This window comes from Durio zibethinus, unplaced genomic scaffold (assembly GCF_047325235.1).
Source record: "Durio zibethinus cultivar Kanyao isolate XHJ-2024 unplaced genomic scaffold, ASM4732523v1 HiC_scaffold_2, whole genome shotgun sequence".
In the NCBI taxonomy this organism is placed as follows: Eukaryota; Viridiplantae; Streptophyta; class Magnoliopsida; order Malvales; family Malvaceae; genus Durio; species Durio zibethinus.
Window position 1 is genome coordinate 2,883,166 of NW_028323043.1, and position 20,000 is coordinate 2,903,165.

General features: G+C 31.0%; 2 protein-coding genes across 2 annotated transcripts in view; one reads left to right on the top strand and one right to left on the bottom strand.

The window, feature by feature from the left end:
- Nucleotides 1-20,000, bottom strand: part of LOC149506001 (uncharacterized) — a gene marked incomplete at its 5' end in the record, with an annotated part of 92,646 nt that overhangs the window by 39,595 nt on the left and 33,051 nt on the right. The gene's annotated exons all lie outside the window — the stretch shown is intronic.
- On the top strand, nt 6,184-10,850 carry LOC149506003 (NAD(P)H-quinone oxidoreductase subunit H, chloroplastic). Its single transcript, XM_089757908.1, has 2 exons — nt 6,184-8,353; nt 9,474-10,850. The coding sequence occupies exon 1, from the start codon at nt 6,618-6,620 to the stop codon at nt 7,797-7,799; it is 1,182 nt and encodes a 393-aa protein (XP_089614034.1). The 5' UTR covers nt 6,184-6,617; the 3' UTR covers nt 7,800-8,353; nt 9,474-10,850.

Below are 20,000 nucleotides of genomic sequence, written 5' to 3' on the forward strand. Positions count from 1 at the left end.
TTATATTCGAACTTACAAAGTCTATTCCTCGAATCTTTACTCTTCTCTTTTTTATTACCTGTCTTTACTCTATAGGTAGAAAACCGTCACACATGCTGACTAAGAAACTGACAGGAATTCATCAAAGCCGAAGAAAAGGGCAGGAATTGGAGGAATTGAAGGAATTGGAGGAAAGGGAGGAAGAAACAAACATAGAAATAGAAACTATTTCCAAAGGGGGGGAGGAACAGGTATCCACCAAAGAAAATCTTTCTTATTACCCTTTTTCGAAAGAGACCGACTATAAAAATAGCCCAGTTTATGAAACTTCTTATCTGGATGGGAATCAGGAAAATTCGAAGTTAGAAATAATATCAGAAAAAAAAGAATATAAAAAATTATTATGGTTTGAAAAACCTCTTGTGACGCTTATTTTTGATTATAAACAACGGAATCGACCTTGGCGATATATAAAAAATAATCGGTTTGACAATGCTCTAAAAAATGAAATGTCACAATATTTTTTTTATACATGTCGAAGTGATGGAAAAGAAAAAATCTCTTTTACATATCCACCTAGTTTAGCAGCTTTTGGAGAAATGGTACAAAAACAAATAGATTTTTTCACACCAGAAGAATTGTTTTCTGACGAATCGTATACTGATTGGAGTTTTATCAATGAACTAAAAAGAATAAATTTAAGTAAGGAGTTTATAAAGAGAGTCGAATATTTAGATAAGGAATATTTATATAAGGAATCTTTTGATCTGGGCATACTTGAAAAAAGGACTCGATTTTCTAATTATGAAACTAATGAAGAAACTAATAATGAAACTAATAATGAAACTAATAATGAAACTAATAATGAAGAAACTACTACTGAAACTAATAATGAAACTAATAATGAAACTAATAATGAAACTAATAATGAAACTAATAATGAAACTAAAAGAAATAATGAAATTAAAAGAAATAATGAAACTAATAATGAAACTAATAATGAAACTAATAATGAAACTAAAAGAAATAATGAAACTAAAAGAAATAATGAAACTAAAAGAAATAATGAAACTAATAATGAAACTAATAATGAAACTAATAATGAAACTAAAATAAAATACTTGCCTAAAATATATGATCCTTTCTTGCAGGGACCCTACCGCGGAAGAATCAAAAAATTGTTTTCACCTTTAAGTGAAAAAACAAACACGGATCCGTTTTGGATAAATAAGATTCATGTTATACTTCTTGCTACTGATTATTACGAATTTGAACAGACAATAGATACACTCAAATCATTATCAACAGAAAAAGAACTTTCTTTATTGACAGAAACAGAAGATGAACAGACAATAGATACACTCAAATCATTATCAACAGAAAAAGAACTTTCTTTATTGACAGAAACAGAAGATGAACAGACAATAGATACACTCAAATCATTATCAACAGAAAAAGAACTTTCTTTATTGACAGAAACAGAAGATGAACAGACAATAGATACACTCAAATCATTATCAACAGAAAAAGAACTTTCTTTATTGACAGAAACAGAAGATGAACAGACAATAGATACACTCAAATCATTATCAACAGAAAAAGAACTTTCTTTATTGACAGAAACAGAAGATGAACAGACAATAGATACACTCAAATCATTATCAACAGAAAAAGAACTTTCTTTATTGACAGAAACAGAAGATGAACAGGGAAATATCGATTCCGAGGATCGAGTCAAAATTTTGAAATTTTTATGCAATATAGTTATAACTAATCCCGACAATCAAACAATTATAAAAAAATCTAATGGAATAAAAGAAATAAGTAATGGAATAAAAGAAATAAGTAAAGAAGTTCCTCGATGGTCATACAAACTACTCGACATTTTCGAACAACACCATAGAGGAGGCGAGGAACACATGATAACAGATTATGCAATTCGTTCAAGAATCTTCCGGTACGCAATAGTTTTTTCTAAGGAGGAGTTAAAGGATGATTTTTTTCTACCAAACGATATAGAAAACGACCTATCTTTGATGGAATATTCGCCAGAACCGAATTTTCGTCGAGACATAATAAAAGGTGCCGTGCGTGCCCAAAGACGTAAAATAATTAATGGGGAACTGTTTCAATCAAATGTGCATTCCCCACTTTTTTTTGACAGAGTAGACAGCCTCTTCTTCAGAGTGTTCAGATCTTTGTATTCTGATATTTCTTGGCTGATAAAACTAATATCTCGAAATTGGATATGGAAAAACAAAGAATCACAAATTTCTGATTATACAGAAAATGAGGAGGACATAAGAGAAGAAGACGAAGAGATAAGAGAAAGCATAGAAAAGATACAAGAAAGAGACAAAGAGGAAGAAAAAAGAAGAGAAAGCATAGAAGAGATACAAAAAGGAGACAAAAAAGAGAAAGAAAAAAGAAGACAAGAGTCAGAGGCAGATGACTTCCTGCTGGACGCAGCAGAATTTTGGGATATCGTCTTTTTTGGTCAAGGACCAAGGGGCATCATGTTAATAGCCCAATCGATTTTTAGAAAATATATTCTATTACCTTCATTGATAATAGCTAAAAACATTGTCCGTATATTATTATTTCAAATTCCTGAGTGGTCCACGGATTTCAAGGGTTGGAAGCGAGAAATACATGTTAAATGCACTTATAATGGTCTTCAATTCTCCACAAAAGACTTTCCAAAAAATTGGTTATCAGAAGGTATCCAGATCAAGATCCTATATCCTTTTCGCCTGAAACCTTGGCGCGGATCTAAACTGAAACCCTCTCATAAAGATCCAATGAAAAAAAAGCATAAAGATCCAATGAAAAAAAAGCATAAAGATCCAATGAAAAAAAAGAAAGTTAAAAAGAATGATTTTTGCTTTTTAACAGCTTGTGGACTGGAAAGTGACTTACCTTGCGGTCCTCCTCGAAGACGGCCTTCGTTTTTTCAGCCTATTTTTAACGAACTAGAAAAAAAAAGTGAAAAATGGAAAATTTTTAAAAAAGGAAAAAAATTGTTTCGAAAAGTCTCAGGAGAAACAAAAATTCCATTTGTAAAGGGAATAATAAAAAAACTTTCAAAAAGAAATCCAGTTTTGGAGTTGAGAGAAGAATTGGGCGAAACTAAAAAAGATTTGGGCGAAACTAAAAAAGATTCGATAATCAGTAATAAGATGATTGACGAATCATCCCTTCAAATTCAATCTATGGAGCGGACAAATTATTCATTAACAGAAAAAAAGATAAAAGATCTGACTGAGAGAACAAACACAATCAAAAATCAAATAGAAAAAATTATAAAAGACAAGAAATTAGAATCATCAAAAAAATTTTGGAAAATATTAAAAAGAAGAAATATTCGATTAATCCGTAAATTCTATTTATTTATAAAACTTTTTATTCAAAAGATATACATAGATATTTTTCTATATATCATTAAATATATCATTAATATTCCAAGACCCAATCCACAACTTTTTCTTGAATCAACAAAAAAAATGATTGATAAATTCATTTACAATAATGAAGCAAATCAAGAAAGAATTAATAAACCAAATAAAAATACAATTCATTTTATTTCAACTATAAAAAATATAAAAAACTCACTTTCGAATATTAGAAATCAAAATGCAAAAGCTTTTTGTGACTTATCCTCCCTCTCACAAGCATATGTATTTTACAAATTATCACAAACCCAAGTTATTAAATTCAAACCTATCCTTCAATATCACGGAACATCTCTTTTTCTTAAAAATGAAATAAAAGATTATTTTGAAGAACAAGGAATATCTCATTCCCAATTAAAACATCATTATGGGTTAAGACAAAAAATCTCTGGAATAAAGGAATGGAAAAACTGGTTAAGGAGTCATTATCAATACGATTATCAATACGATTTAGTTCAGAGTATATGGCTTAGATTAGTACCAGAACAATGGCGAAATAGAGTCAATCAACACTATATGGCTCAAAATAAAGATTTAACAAAATGGGATTCAGATGAAAAAGAAAGATTAATACATTACGAAAAAAAAAATGATTTTCAAGCGAATTCATTACTGAATCAAGAATATAAACTGAATCAAGAACAAAAACGGAATCAAGAACAAAAATATAAAAAAGATAATTTTAAAAAACACTATAGATATAATTTATTATCATATATATTTATTATATATCAAGATATGAGGGACTCATATACTTATGGATCACCATTACAAGTAAATAAGAGGGAAGAGATTCCTTATAATTACAACATGGATAAACGAAAATTTTTTGATATATTGGGGGATATTCCTATCCATAATTATCTAACGGGGAAAACGGGGAAAACGGGGAAATTTTCGCATAGAAAATTTTTTAATTGGAGAATTCTTAATTTTTGTCTTAGAAATAAGACCGATATTGAGTCCTGGGTCGATACCAGTACCAAGAGTAAGAAGACCAGTACCAAGAGTAAGAAAACCAGTACCAAGAGTAAGAAAAATATTAAGACTGTGATTAATAATTTTAATAATTATCAAATATCGAATCTGGAACTTTGGTTCTTCCCAGAATTTGTGCTACTATATAATGCATATAAGGTTGAACCATGGATCATACCAATAAAACTACTTCTTTTCAATTTTAATTTTAATGGAAAAAAAGAGGATCTTGTATCAGATGCAAAAAAAAAAAGAAAATTTAGATCCGTTCTCTCAAATCAAGAAAAAGATGTTGAAGAAGATTATGGTAAATCATCCAATCAAGAAAAAGGTAAATCATCCAATCAAGAAAAAGGTAAATCATACAATCAAGAAAAAGATGTTGAAGAAGATTATGGTAAATCATCCAATCAAGAAAAAGGTAAATCATCCAATCAAGAAAAAGGTAAATCATACAATCAAGAAAAAGATGTTGAAGAAGATTATGGTAAATCATACAATGAAGAAAAAGGTAAATCATACAATCAAGAAAAAGATGTTGAAGAAGATTATGGTAAATCATACAATGAAGAAAAAGGTAAATCATACAATCAAGAAAAAGATGTTGAAGAAGATTATGGTAAATCATCCAATCAAGAAAAAGGTAAATCATACAATCAAGAAAAAGATGTTGAAGAAGATTATGGTAAATCATCCAATCAAGAAAAAGGTAAATCATACAATCAAGAAAAAGGTAAATCATCCAATCAAGAAAAAGGTAAATCATCCAATCAAGAAAAAGGTAAATCAGATCAAGAAAAAGGTAAATCAGACAATCAAGAAAAAGATGTTGAAGAAGATTCTGGTAAATCAAAAAAACATAGAAAGGAAGACGAGAGCAAGAGAGAAGCTCGTTTATTCCTACAAAAGTATTTGTATTTTCAATTCGGATGGGATGCTGATTCTTTCGATGAAAAAATAATCAAAAATATCAAAGCATATTCTTTCATTCTTGGCCTGATAAATATGAATGAAACTTTTCTATACTCTGTTAGAAGAGGAGGAACGAATCTGGATATTTTGATGGATTCGGCGGATAAGTTACTTTTAACTTATCAATACCTACTCAAAAAAGGAGTATTGATTATCGAACCAATTCGCCGGTATGTAGAAATTGATGGACAATTTATTCTATATCAAACTATAAGTATTTCATTGGTTCATAAAAATAAACATGAAATTAATCAAAGACGCAAAAAAAAAAAAAGACGCAAAAAAAAAAACTATATTGAAAAAAATAATTTTGATGAATCCATTGCAAGACATCAAAAAATGACTGAAAATAAAGACAAAAATCATTATGATTTGTTTATTCCTGAAAATATTTTATCCCCTAACCACCGGAGAGAATTGCGAATTCGAATTTCTTTCAATTCAAGGGATAAAAATGGTATGCATAGAAATCCAGTATTTTTAAATAATGTAAAAAACTGTGGTCAAGTTTTGAATAAAAACAAACATCTTGATAGTGATAAAAAGAAACTAATTAAATTAAAGTTCTTTCTTTGGCCCAATTATCGATTAGAAGATTTAGCTTGTATGAATCGCTATTGGTTTAATAGTAATAATGGCAGTCGTTTCAGTATGGTAAGGATACATATGTATCCGCGTTTGAAAATTCGTCAATGGTACATTTTTCCATATATTATGATTGAAAACCGGATTGATTAATTTTATTTGAAAAAATTATAAAGTTCATAACGAACTTAAAATCATTGTGCATATTAAAATGAATGGTATTATTATTATTACTGATCAGTAAAATTCACATTCAAAAAAAGGGGGAGAGAAATTTTTGTTTTATGGTAAAAAATTCATTCATCTCAGTTATTTTTCAAGAAAAAAAAGAAGAAAACAAGGGGTCCGTTGAATTTCAAATAGTCAGTTTCACCAATAAGATACGAAGACTTACTTCACATTTGGAATTGCACAAAAAAGACTATTTATCTCAGAGAGGTCTACGTAAAATTCTAGGAAAACGTCAACGGCTTCTGTCTTATTTATCAAAGAAAAATAACATACGTTATAAAGAATTAATTAGTGAGTTGGATATTCGGGAATCAAAAAATCGTTAATTTGATTGAATTAGTCGATTTATTATATTTTTCATTTTGATGTACTTCTTTTCGTTTTCAACAATTCATGTAAGAATGAATCGAGGAAAAACTTATGAATCTATCAGCTACAGAAAAAGACCTTATGATAGTCAATATGGGACCTCACCACCCATCAATGCACGGTGTTCTTCGTCTCATCGTTACTCTAGATGGTGAAGATGTTGTTGACTGTGAACCAATATTAGGTTATTTACACAGAGGAATGGAAAAAATTGCGGAAAACCGAACAATTATACAATATTTGCCTTATGTAACACGTTGGGATTATTTAGCCACTATGTTCACGGAAGCAATAACCGTAAATGGACCAGAACAATTGGGCAATATTCAAGTCCCTAAAAGAGCCAGCTATATCAGAGTAATTATGTTGGAGTTGAGTCGTATAGCTTCTCATCTATTATGGCTTGGACCTTTTATGGCCGATATTGGTGCACAGACCCCCTTTTTCTATATTTTCAGAGAAAGAGAATTAGTATATGATCTATTCGAAGCTGCCACCGGTATGAGAATGATGCATAATTATTTTCGTATCGGAGGAGTAGCGGCCGATCTACCCTATGGCTGGATAGATAAATGTTTGGATTTCTGTGATTATTTTTTAACAGGAATTGTTGAATATCAAAAACTTATTACGCGAAATCCTATTTTTTTAGAACGAGTTGAAGGGGTAGGGGTTATTGGTGGAGAAGAAGCAATAAATTGGGGTCTATCCGGCCCAATGCTACGAGCCTCTGGAATCAAATGGGATCTTCGTAAAGTTGATCATTATGAGTGTTACGACGAATTTGATTGGGAAATCCAGTGGCAAAAAGAAGGAGATTCATTAGCTCGTTATTTAGTCCGAATCAGTGAAATGACGGAATCCATAAAAATAATTCAACAGGCCCTGGAAGGAATTCCGGGGGGTCCCTATGAGAATTTAGAAATCCGATGTTTTGATCGAGAAAGGGATCCAGAATGGAATGATTTTGAATATCGATTCATTAGTAAAAAACCTTCTCCTACATTTGAATTACCGAGACAAGAACTTTATGCGAGAATGGAAGCCCCAAAGGGAGAATTAGGAATTTTTCTGATAGGAGATCAAAGTGGTTTTCCTTGGAGATGGAAAATTCGCCCGCCGGGTTTTATCAATTTGCAAATTCTTCCTCAGTTAGTTAAAAGAATGAAATTGGCTGATATTATGACGATACTAGGTAGCATAGATATCATTATGGGAGAAGTTGATCGTTGAAATGATAATTTATACAACAGAAGTAGAAGATATCAATTCCTTTTACAGATTGGAATCCTTAAAAGAGGTCTATGGGATCATATGGATGTTTGTCCCTATTTTGACTCTTGTATTGGGAATCACAATAGGTGTACTAGTAATTGTATGGTTAGAAAGAGAAATATCTGCAGGAATACAACAACGTATTGGGCCTGAATACGCCGGCCCTTTGGGAATTCTTCAAGCTCTAGCAGATGGAACAAAACTGCTTTTCAAAGAGAATATTCTTCCATCTAGAGGAAATACTCGTTTATTCCGTATTGGACCGTCTATAGCAGTCATATCCATTTTACTAAGTTTTTCAGTAATTCCTTTTAGCTCTCGCCTTATTTTAGCCGATCTCAATATCGGTATTTTTTTATGGATTGCCATTTCAAGTATTGCTCCTGTTGGACTTCTTATGTCAGGATACGGATCAAATAATAAATATTCCTTTTTAGGTGGTCTGCGAGCTGCTGCTCAATCGATTAGTTATGAAATACCATTAACTCTATGTGTTTTATCAATATCTCTACGTGCGATTCGTTGAAATATAAACTTTTCTTTTCCCTATTCCTTTCGTTCTATAAAATAAGCTGAATGGATTGAATAGATATCTTCGTTATTTTATTATCCTTCAGGTTGATAAACTAAATTAGATAGTTATATATGAGTGAAAGAAAGCAGCTTATAAATTCGCAGTAAATTAAACAAAAAAAAATTTAATCTCATTTCCTATGTACAAGAGTTAAGTGGAAGAAAACATAAGTGGAAGAAGTCTTTACCCCAAGACGGGTTGATTAGTCAATCTAGCTTGAAGCGGGCTCAAAAGATCAACCGTATAGAGTTTTGGCTATCCTTTGTATAGATTCCCATACATGTATTGCCAAACCAAACGGGGGATTGAACAAAAAAATGAGTGGATGGTTAGGAACACCAAAATACACAAAGGATTAGTAATGGAGATTATGTAAATTATATAAAAAGGATATTTCTGGATAACATAAAAAGAATACTAATTGGGGCTTTAAATTAGTAGAAATGAGTAGGCAGTACTACCCACGATTCCGGTCCAGAGTATGCTCCTATCCACCGATTAAAGTAATGACTATCAGGAACGAAATAATCCTTTACTATTTTTTAGTTTAAGCCCCCATTCGTAATTTTCTCAGATCAGAAAGAAGAATAGGAACGAAAAAGAAAGAATAAAAAATAAATATTTTTTTTTTTTTTATTCTTTCTTTCATATATATAGAGAGATATAATCTGTGTCATGATTTATGAGCTAATGTAATATTTAATTTTTTTCGTAATCGAAAACAATGGGTTGAAATATCTATTGATATTTCTACAAGAAGTATTTTATTGAAGGCTTAAGTTATTACTCAACAAATAAAAATTGAAATTAGTAACGGGCGAGATCAATTCAGAAGCACTTTTTTTATTCTTCATAATATAGCAGACAGAATTCCATTGGTATAATTTTGGACCTTCCAATCCATTTTTTCTCTATCTATTCTACAACCATACGAAGAGAAATAATACTGATTCGGTCCTTAAATTTATTTGTGACCCACGAGGAGCCGTATGAGTTGAAAACCTCATGTACGGTTTTGGACTAGCGATGGGAACAGTGATGTTATCATCGACTATAATTATCTAACAGCTCAAGTACAGTTGATATAGTTGAGGCGCAATCAAAATATGGGGTTTGGGGATGGAATTTGTGGCGTCAGCCAATAGGGTTTATCGTTTTTCTAATTTCTTCTCTAGCAGAATGTGAGAGATTACCTTTTGATTTACCAGAAGCCGAGGAAGAATTAGTAGCAGGGTATCAAACCGAATATTCGGGTATCAAATTTGGTTTATTTTATGTTGCTTCCTATCTAAATCTATTACTTTCTTCCTTATTTGTAACAGTTCTTTACTTGGGGGGTTGGAATATTTCCATTCCGTACGTATTCGTCCCTGAGCTATTTGAAATAAATAAAATGAATGGAATCTTTGGAACGACAATTGGTATCTTTATTACATTAGCTAAAACTTATTTGTTTTTGTTTATTTCTATCGCAACAAGATGGACTTTACCTAGGTTAAGAATGGACCAATTATTAAATCTTGGATGGAAATTTCTTTTACCCATTTCTCTCGGTAATCTATTATTAACAACTTCTTTCCAACTTCTTTCACTGTAAAGAAAAAAAGAATACGAGATTCATGACTTGGTTCAAACAAGAGAAAGAAACAAACATAAAATTATTCATAGATATTCACGATATGTTCCCTATGGTAACTGGGTTCATGAATTATGGCCACCAAACAGTCCGAGCAGCAAGGTACATTGGTCAAGGTTTCATGATTACCTTATCCCACGCAAATCGTTTACCTGTAACTATTCAATACCCTTATGAAAAATTAATCGCATCAGAGCGTTTCCGTGGGCGAATCCATTTTGAATTTGATAAATGCATTGCTTGTGAAGTATGTGTTCGTGTATGCCCTATAGATCTGCCTGTTGTTGATTGGAAATTTGAAACGGATATTAGAAAAAAACGATTGCTTAATTACAGTATTGATTTCGGAATTTGTATATTTTGTGGTAACTGCGTTGAGTATTGTCCAACAAATTGTTTATCAATGACTGAAGAATATGAACTTTCTACTTACGACCGTCACGAATTGAATTATAATCAAATTGCTTTGGGCCGTTTACCAATGTCAGTAATTGACGATTATACAATTCGAACAATTTTGAATTCGCCTCAAAGAAAAACTGAGTAAGTAAACCTCCTATTCTATTAAAGAGAAATTTCCAATTCTTTTAAGGTTCCGTTTTGGTTTAAGTTAAAAGAATATTTGGTTTGACTTAAAAGAATGAGGCCTTTACTCTTTGTTTGGTCAATAAATAAAAATTCAATTACAAATTAACTGGTTGATAAGAATTTCGAATTCATTTTTCTTGAAAATCTATTAATATATTCGTAATTATTTCGAAATATATAGTTTCAAAAAACAAAATACCCTTTCGAACCGAACAAAAAAAAAGAATTAAAAACGAAACAATAATTGTACTTAGATCAATTCACACCTAATAGATTAGGATTTTATTCAATTAGGAACGTATCATAAAAAAAAAATTCCTGGTCGGGTCAATAAGATCATGAAAAGCATTTCGATTTATTTATCTCTTATTTTACATATAATGGATTTGCCTGGACCAATACACGATTTTCTTTTAGTTTTTCTGGGATCGGGTCTTATATTAGGGGGCCTGGGAGTGGTATTACTTACCAATCCAATTTTTTCTGCCTTTTCATTGGGATTGGTTCTTGTTTGTATATCCTTATTCTATATTCTCTCAAATTCTCATTTTGTAGCTGCTGCCCAGCTTCTTATTTATGTGGGAGCCATAAATGTTTTAATCCTATTTGCTGTGATGTTCATGAATGGTTCAGAATATTATAAAAATTTTAATCTGTGGACCATTGGGAATGGCCTTACTTCGTTGATTTGTACAAGTATTCTTGTTTCGCTAATTACTACTATATTAGATACATCATGGTACGGGATTATTTGGACTACAAGATCAAACCAAATTATAGAACAAGATTTGATAAGTAATAGTCAACAAATTGGAATTCATTTAGCAACAGATTTTTTTCTTCCATTTGAATTCATTTCACTAATTCTTTTAGTTGCTTTGATAGGTGCAATTGCTGTGGCTCGTCAGTAATAAATCTTTCTAACTAGGAATAGCAAGCAATCCAAATTAAACTTTTTTCTGTCTTATCGCATCTATTTTCCTTGAATTCTTGTTCGTGTATAAAATATAAAATAGAAATTCGTTTATTCGAGATATTTCCAATATATTCTTTTTGTTATATTCTATTCTAGTCAATCAAATCCGTTGAATTATTGTTCATATTAAAATGAATCGAAATTGATAAGGAGTTGGTCAATGATGCTCGAACATATACTTGTTTTGAGTGCCTATTTATTTTCTATCGGTATTTATGGATTGATCACGAGTCGAAATATGGTTCGGGCCCTTATGTGTCTTGAACTTATACTGAATGCGGTTAATATAAATTTTGTAACATTTTCTGATTTTTTTGATAGTCGGCAATTAAAAGGAAATATTTTATCAATTTTTGTTATAGCTATTGCAGCCGCTGAAGCAGCTATTGGATCAGCTATTGTTTCCTCAATTTATCGTAACAGAAAATCAACGCGTATCAATCAATCAACTTTGTTGAATAAGTAATATTAATAATATTAAATTATAAGATTCACCAATTTGAATTAGCATGTCCAATATGTTGGAATCTACATCATGTTTTCGAAAACGTAAGAAATCAAAGTATCTTGGTCCTTTCTTATGAGTTGATCCCGAAGGAAATTGATTAGAAAATTTCTGGTAAATCGTTGATTCATCTGTGTGTTTAACTATAATGATTCATTTACAAGTTTACTAGATTGAAATTTTATGATGTTCAAAAAATTATAGATCCCATGTCACATTCAGTAAAAATTTATGATACATGTATAGGGTGTACTCAATGTGTCCGAGCCTGCCCCACCGATGTGTTAGAAATGATACCTTGGGATGGATGTAAAGCTAAGCAAATTGCTTCCGCTCCAAGAACAGAAGACTGTGTTGGTTGTAAGAGATGTGAATCCGCTTGTCCAACAGATTTCTTGAGCGTTCGAGTTTATTTATGGCATGAAACAACTCGAAGTATGGGTCTAGCTTATTGATACGTTCCCGAAAACCCCACTTGAATACATTTTGAATCCATTTTATTTTTTTTTTACTGAAAAAACCCGTGCTCAAAAAAAATCTTTTTTGAGCACGGGTTTTTCTGGTCCAAGTGCATCTTGTCTTTACCACGAATTATTTTCCTTGGTTAACAATAATTGTAGTTTTACCAATATCTGCAGGTTCTTTAATTTTCTTTCTTCCTCATAGAGGAAATAAGCTAATTAAGTGGTATACTATGTGTATATGCATATTTGAACTCCTTCTAACAACCTATGCATTTTGTTATCATTTCCGATTGGACGATCCATTAATCCAGCTGGAGGAAGATTATAAATGGATAAATTTTTTTGATTTTTACTGGAGATTGGGAATAGATGGACTTTCTATAGGGCCCATTTTACTGACAGGATTTATCACTACTTTAGCTACTTTGGCGGCTTGGCCAGTTACTCGAGATTCGCGATTATTCCATTTCTTGATGCTAGCAATGTACAGTGGTCAAATAGGATCATTTTCTTCTCGAGACCTTTTACTTTTTTTCATCATGTGGGAGTTCGAATTAATTCCCGTTTATCTACTTCTATCCATGTGGGGGGGAAAGAAACGTCTGTACTCGGCTACAAAATTTATTTTGTACACTGCGGGGGGTTCCATTTTTTTATTAATAGGAGTTTTGGGTATCGGTTTATACGGTTCTAATGAACCAACATTAAATTTTGAAACATTAGCTAATCAATCGTATCCTGTCGCACTGGAAATCATATTCTATATTGGATTTCTTATTGCTTTTGCTGTCAAATCGCCGATTATACCCTTACATACGTGGTTACCAGACACCCATGGGGAGGCACATTACAGTACTTGTATGCTTCTAGCCGGAATTTTATTAAAAATGGGAGCGTATGGATTAGTTCGCATCAATATGGAATTATTACCCCACGCTCATTCCATATTTTCTCCCTGGTTGATAATAGTGGGTACAATGCAAATAATTTATGCAGCTTCAACATCTCTTGGTCAACGGAATTTAAAAAAAAGAATAGCCTATTCCTCCGTATCTCATATGGGTTTCATAATTATAGGAATTGGCTCTATAACTGATACGGGACTCAACGGAGCTATTTTACAAATAATATCTCATGGATTTATCGGTGCTGCACTTTTTTTCTTGGCAGGAACGAGTTATGATAGAATGCGTCTTTTTTATCTCGACGAAATGGGTGGAATGGCTATTCCGATTCCAAAAATATTTACGATGTTCAGTATCTTATCGATGGCTTCTCTTGCATTACCGGGCATGAGTGGTTTTGTTGCAGAGTTGATAGTCTTTTTTGGAATAATTACCAGCCAAAAATATTTTTTAATGCCAAAAATACTAATTACTTTCGTAATGTCAATTGGAATGATATTAACTCCTATTTATTCATTATCTATGTCACGTCAAATGTTCTATGGATACAAGCTATTTAATGCTCAAAGTTCTTATTTTTTTGATTCTGGACCACGAGAGTTATTTGTTTCGATCTCTATCTTTCTACCAGTAATAGGTATTGGTATTTATCCGGATTTTGTCCTCTCATTATCAGGTGAGAAGGTCGAAACTATTCTATATAATTATTTTTATAGATAGTTTTGATGAATAAAACAAAAAATCAAAAAGTAATCCTATGATTTTTAAAATTGTTCGTTGTACAGTGAAAAAAAAAAGAAAGAAGTCTTTTTTCTTCTCTTAAGTTTAAGTTAAGTAAAAAAAGGTAAAAGAATTAAATTGAATTTTAATCAGACATCTTTGGCTTTTGTTAGAACCTTTTGAATCAAGTAGTGGAGTGATTCAAAAGGTTCTTGACAGCTTACAATAAGTTTTCTTATATATACGCTGTCCTATCTTAGTATTTGTTAGGCTTAGCCTTTTTATTCAATTCAATTAGATGTTAATGTAAATGAACCATAACTATGTAAACCTATTCCTAATAGATTGACCCCAAAATAGCATATCCAAATTATAAGAAATCCCATAGAAGCCACAAGTGCGGAATTTACACCTTCCAAATTTTTATTTGTTCGGGTATGTAAATAAATCGCGAATACGGTCCAAGTAATAAATGCCCAAGTTTCCTTTGGGTCCCAATTCCAATATGATCCCCACGCCTCATTAGCCCATACGGCTCCCGAAAGAATTCCTATGGTTAAAAAGATAAACCCGAGACTAATAATACGATAACTCCAACGATCCAATTGTTGAGTCAATTGATACCTGTAAAAATTTTTAGAAGAAAGAAAATAAGTGTTTAATAAAACATTGCTTCTTTCATTCATGTATTGGATTTCGCCAAACGAAAATGACTGATTTAATAAATTATTGTTTTTACCAATAATTTTTATGGCTTTTCGAAATGTAATGACTAGAAGAGCTACTGATAATAATGATCCACATAAAAGAGCTGCATAGCCTAATACCATCATACTTACGTGCATCATTAACCACTGGGATTGGAGAGCAGGCGCTAATATTGCGGATTGATGCATTTTGGTTAAAAGACCCGAAGTGGCAAAGCCTTGGGTAAAAATAACACTTGGTGCGGTTATTGCGCTTAAATCATTTTTACGCTTTTTAAAATAGTAAACCATATGAATAAGGGAGAAACCCCATGAAAGAAAGATTAATGATTCATATAAATCACTTAATGGGAAATGTCCTGAATAAATCCAACGAGTGACTAATAATCCTGTTATACAGAAAAAGGTAACTATCATGCCCTTTTCTGATGAATCATATAGTCCTACGACTTCATCGACTAATAAGAATAAGGTTAAAAAATGAATTGTAATTACAATTGAAACGACCGAAAAGGATATATGAGTTAATATATGCTCTAAAGTTGAAAAAATCATAAGAATTCTGAAAAAAGCGAGGGTTTCTAGATTTTATGGAATGGAAATCAGGAATTAAATTCATTATAGGACTTATTCTATCTCTTTTAGAAGATACTATGCCGCTACTCGGACTCGAACCGAGATGCTCTAGCACTGCTTCCTAAGAGCAGCGTGTCTACCGATTTCACCATAGCGGCTTGCTCGAAATCATAATAAGCCATTTTTTATTCAATCGTCGAGATTGAAGGTGAAGGGGTCAATTCAATGTAAAATGTAAAAGAAGCATTTAATTTAAATTGATGAATAAAAACTCGTTTAAATAGCAATTTGAAGGTTCAAAAAGAATCTTTATTATTTATCGTTTTATTTAATTATCCTTTTTTTTATTTAATATTTAATTTAATATTTAATTATTTCAACAGAGATTTTATAGTTTGTGTTTTCCTAAAAGAGAACTCCTCTATTGTAACTAAACTAACTAGTTGTAACTTCAATTCATAGATAGAATTCAACAAAAAAATGTTCTTTATCATTTTAATTTTTTAATGATTCATCTCTCATTCTTTTATATGATTTTTATGAATCTATAAAAAAAAAAATGCTTATCAATTGAATGAATAAATGAATGAAAAAATATTATTTTTAGAGATCACAATTTCAGCACCACATCCAATGATTTCAAAAGATTTATGTAATTTGCATAGCTTTGTATTAATCGTTAGGATTTTGCGTTTTAAGGATTTATCAAACCAACTAGATATTGGGTTGTACACGTTACGTTATATAAAAAGCGTTTCGATTCCTGTCATAATTGTACCATACTTCAAAAAAGTATTTCGAATTTCGAATTCTAAAAATATGTCTTGATTCATCTTCTTATACAAACATAGAATTTTTTTAGATCATTTTAAATTGATACATTATTTGTATATCCACTAAATTATAAAGGGAGTTTTCTCAATTGGGTTGAAAGCAAGGGAAGGATATATAGTAATTCAGAGAAATAATGATTCATAAAGTTACAAAATTGAAACTTAATGGATTAGTTTCAACAACCCAGTTAAAGCTCTTATATATATGTGCTCCGATATAGCTATAGTATAAATATACAAATTTTTATTATTTAATTATTTAATTATTTATTATTATAAATTGAAATTGAATATTATAAAAATAACAAATTATTATAACACTAAGATACCAAATGGGGCGATGGGGAAAATGAGAATCCCCATCCCGGAAATGAAAAAAAAAAAGATATTCAAAAAAGAAAACCTTTGTATCTTATTCGAGTTAAACCAATTCAGATTAAAAAAAAATTATTTGTCGTACAAAAAAACTTTTTGAATTACCCGTAAAAATAGATCTCGATAATGAAAAAGCTTTCAACGCCGCCCAATATCCTTTCTTTTTCCAAACATTTTTTCGAATACGCTTTTTTGATGTAGAAGTACGTTTTTTTGGAACTGCCATTCAAAAAAAAGGTTATTTAGTGCTATAGTTGGATGTCAAAGACATCTATTTTTAAAACAAAATGATCGGTGTCTTTATGTCATTATTTATCTATTCCTATAGATTTTCTAGATTAATAGATTTTCTAGATTATAATTATCTATATACTACTATATAAATTTCATAAGAACTAAATAGAGATGGGAAAATAACATAAAATGCTTCTATTCTAGAAAAAAAAAAAAAAAAAAATATGATATAACCTTTTTTTATTTATATTCCATACACTATCCAGAAAAAAAGAAGAATTTGTATTTAATTTATTGGTACCTTTCTTTTTTATATCTCCATTCAAATCTATAGGATAGATTAGGATCTATTATGATATATAAATTGAATTGATGAAATCAAAAAAACGTAAAAAAGAGTCTTTCCTTCTCTATCTCTGCCTATTTTTTTTGTCGTCCTACATTTATAATTTATACATCTCCATTTATACACGAAAAATACATCAAAACAAAAAAATGTAAAAAAACCATTTTATTTACCTAATAAAAAACAAACTTGAATTTTTTTCTATTAATTGGTAATTGGTCAAGCTCGAAGAGAGAGTATGCCCAATTTTCATTTTCAATCAAATTCGAATGAGACTCGTAATTAATCTGTTAAAGGATACATAATTTTGAAAAAAAAAAAGAATATTTTTTTTTTCCATTAGTAACTCGGTGATATCATTTGATTACTTCTAACTTCGAAATTTGAATATTTTTGAAATATTTGAGAAAGATTAAAAGATTAATAATAGAAAATTCCAGTTAACTTTGTAATATCTTGATTGTATTATTGCTCCCTTTCCATCAAAAGAGATAAGAGCCGGTGAATCAGAAACGATTAATTAAGAAAGAATAAGAAAAAAGTTTTTATGGAGCATACATATCAATATTCATGGATCATACCTTTTGTGCCACTTCCAATTCCTATTTTAATAGGAATGGGACTCCTACTTTTTCCGACGGCAACAAAAAATCTTCGTCGTATGTGGGCTTTTCCCAATATTTTATTGTTAAGTATAGTTATGATTTTTTCGGTCGATCTGTCTATTCAGCAAATAAATAGAAGTTCTATCTATCAATATGGATGGTCTTGGACCATCAATAATGATTTTTCTTTCGAGTTTGGCTACTTTATTGATTCACTTACCTCTATTATGTCAATATTAATCACTACTGTTGGAATTTTTGTTCTTATTTATAGTGACAATTATATGTCTCATGATCAAGGATATTTGAGATTTTTTGCTTATATGAGTTTATTCAATACTTCAATGTTGGGATTAGTTACTAGTTCTAATTTGATACAAATTTATATTTTTTGGGAATTGGTTGGAATGTGTTCTTATCTATTAATAGGGTTTTGGTTCACACGACCTGTTGCGGCAAACGCTTGTCAAAAAGCGTTTGTAACTAATCGGATAGGCGATTTTGGTTTATTATTAGGAATCTTAGGTTTTTATTGGATAACGGGAAGTTTCGAATTTCAAGATTTGTTCGAAATATTTAATAACGTGATTTATAATAATGAGGTTCATTTTTTATTTGTTACTTTATGTGCCTCTTTATTATTTGCCGGCGCAGTTGCTAAATCTGCGCAGTTTCCCCTTCATGTATGGTTACCTGATGCCATGGAGGGGCCTACTCCTATTTCGGCTCTTATACATGCTGCCACTATGGTAGCAGCGGGAATTTTTCTTGTAGCCCGCCTTCTTCCTCTTTTCATAGTTATACCTTACATAATGAATCTAATATCTTTGATAGGTATAATAACAGTATTATTAGGGGCTACTTTAGCTCTTGCTCAAAAAGATATTAAGAGGGGTTTAGCCTATTCTACAATGTCCCAACTGGGTTATATGATGGTAGCTCTAGGTATGGGGTCTTATCGAGCCGCTTTATTTCATTTGATTACTCATGCTTATTCGAAGGCATTGTTGTTTTTAGGATCCGGATCCATTATTCATTCCATGGAAGCTATTGTTGGATATTCTCCAGATAAAAGCCAGAATATGGTTTTTATGGGCGGTTTAAGAAAGCATGTGCCAATTACACAAATTGCTTTTTTAGTGGGTACACTTTCTCTTTGTGGTATTCCACCCCTTGCTTGTTTTTGGTCCAAAGATGAAATTCTTAGTGACAGTTGGTTGTATTCACCGATTTTTGCAATAATAGCTTGGTCCACGGCCGGATTAACAGCATTTTATATGTTTCGGATCTATTTACTTACTTTTGAAGGACATTTAAACATTAATTTTCAAAATTATAGTGGCAAAAAAGGTAGCTCCTTCTATTCAATAAAACTATGGGGTAAAAAAGAAGAGCAAACAATGATTAACAGAAATTTTCCTTTATCCCCTTTATTAACAATGAATAATTTATTAACAATGAATAATAATGAGAAGCCATATAGAATTGGTGGTAATGTAAAAAAAGGGGCTCTTATTACTATTACGAATTTTGGCTACAAGAAGGCTTTTTCTTATCCTCATGAATCGGATAATACTATGTTATTTCCTATGCTTATACTGGTTCTATTTACTTTTTTTGTTGGAGCCATAGCAATTCCTTTTAATCAAGAAGGAATACATTTGGATATATTATCCAAATTATTAACTCCATCTATAAATCTTTTACATCAAAATTCAAATGATTTTGAGGATTGGTATCAATTTTTAACAAATGCAACTTTTTCAGTGAGTATAGCTTGTTTTGGAATATTTACAGCATTCCTTTTATATAAGCCTTTTTATTCATCTTTACAAAATTTGAACTTACTAAATTCGTTTGCAAAAAGGGGTCCTAAAAGAATTTTCTTGGATAAAATAATATATTTGATATACGATTGGTCATATAATCGTGGTTACATAGATACGTTTTATTCAATATCCTTAACAAAAGGTATAAGAGGATTGTCCGAACTAACTCATTTTTTTGATAGGCGAGTAATCGATGGAATTACAAATGGAGTAGGCATTACAAGTTTTTTTGTAGGAGAAAGTATAAAATATGTAGGGGGAAGTCGCATCTCTTTTTATCTATTGT

Excerpts from the sequence above, each read along its gene's own strand:
- LOC149506003 (XM_089757908.1), top strand. The coding sequence starts at position 6,618 with ATGAATCTATCAGCTACAGAAAAAGACCTTATGATAGTCAATATGGGA.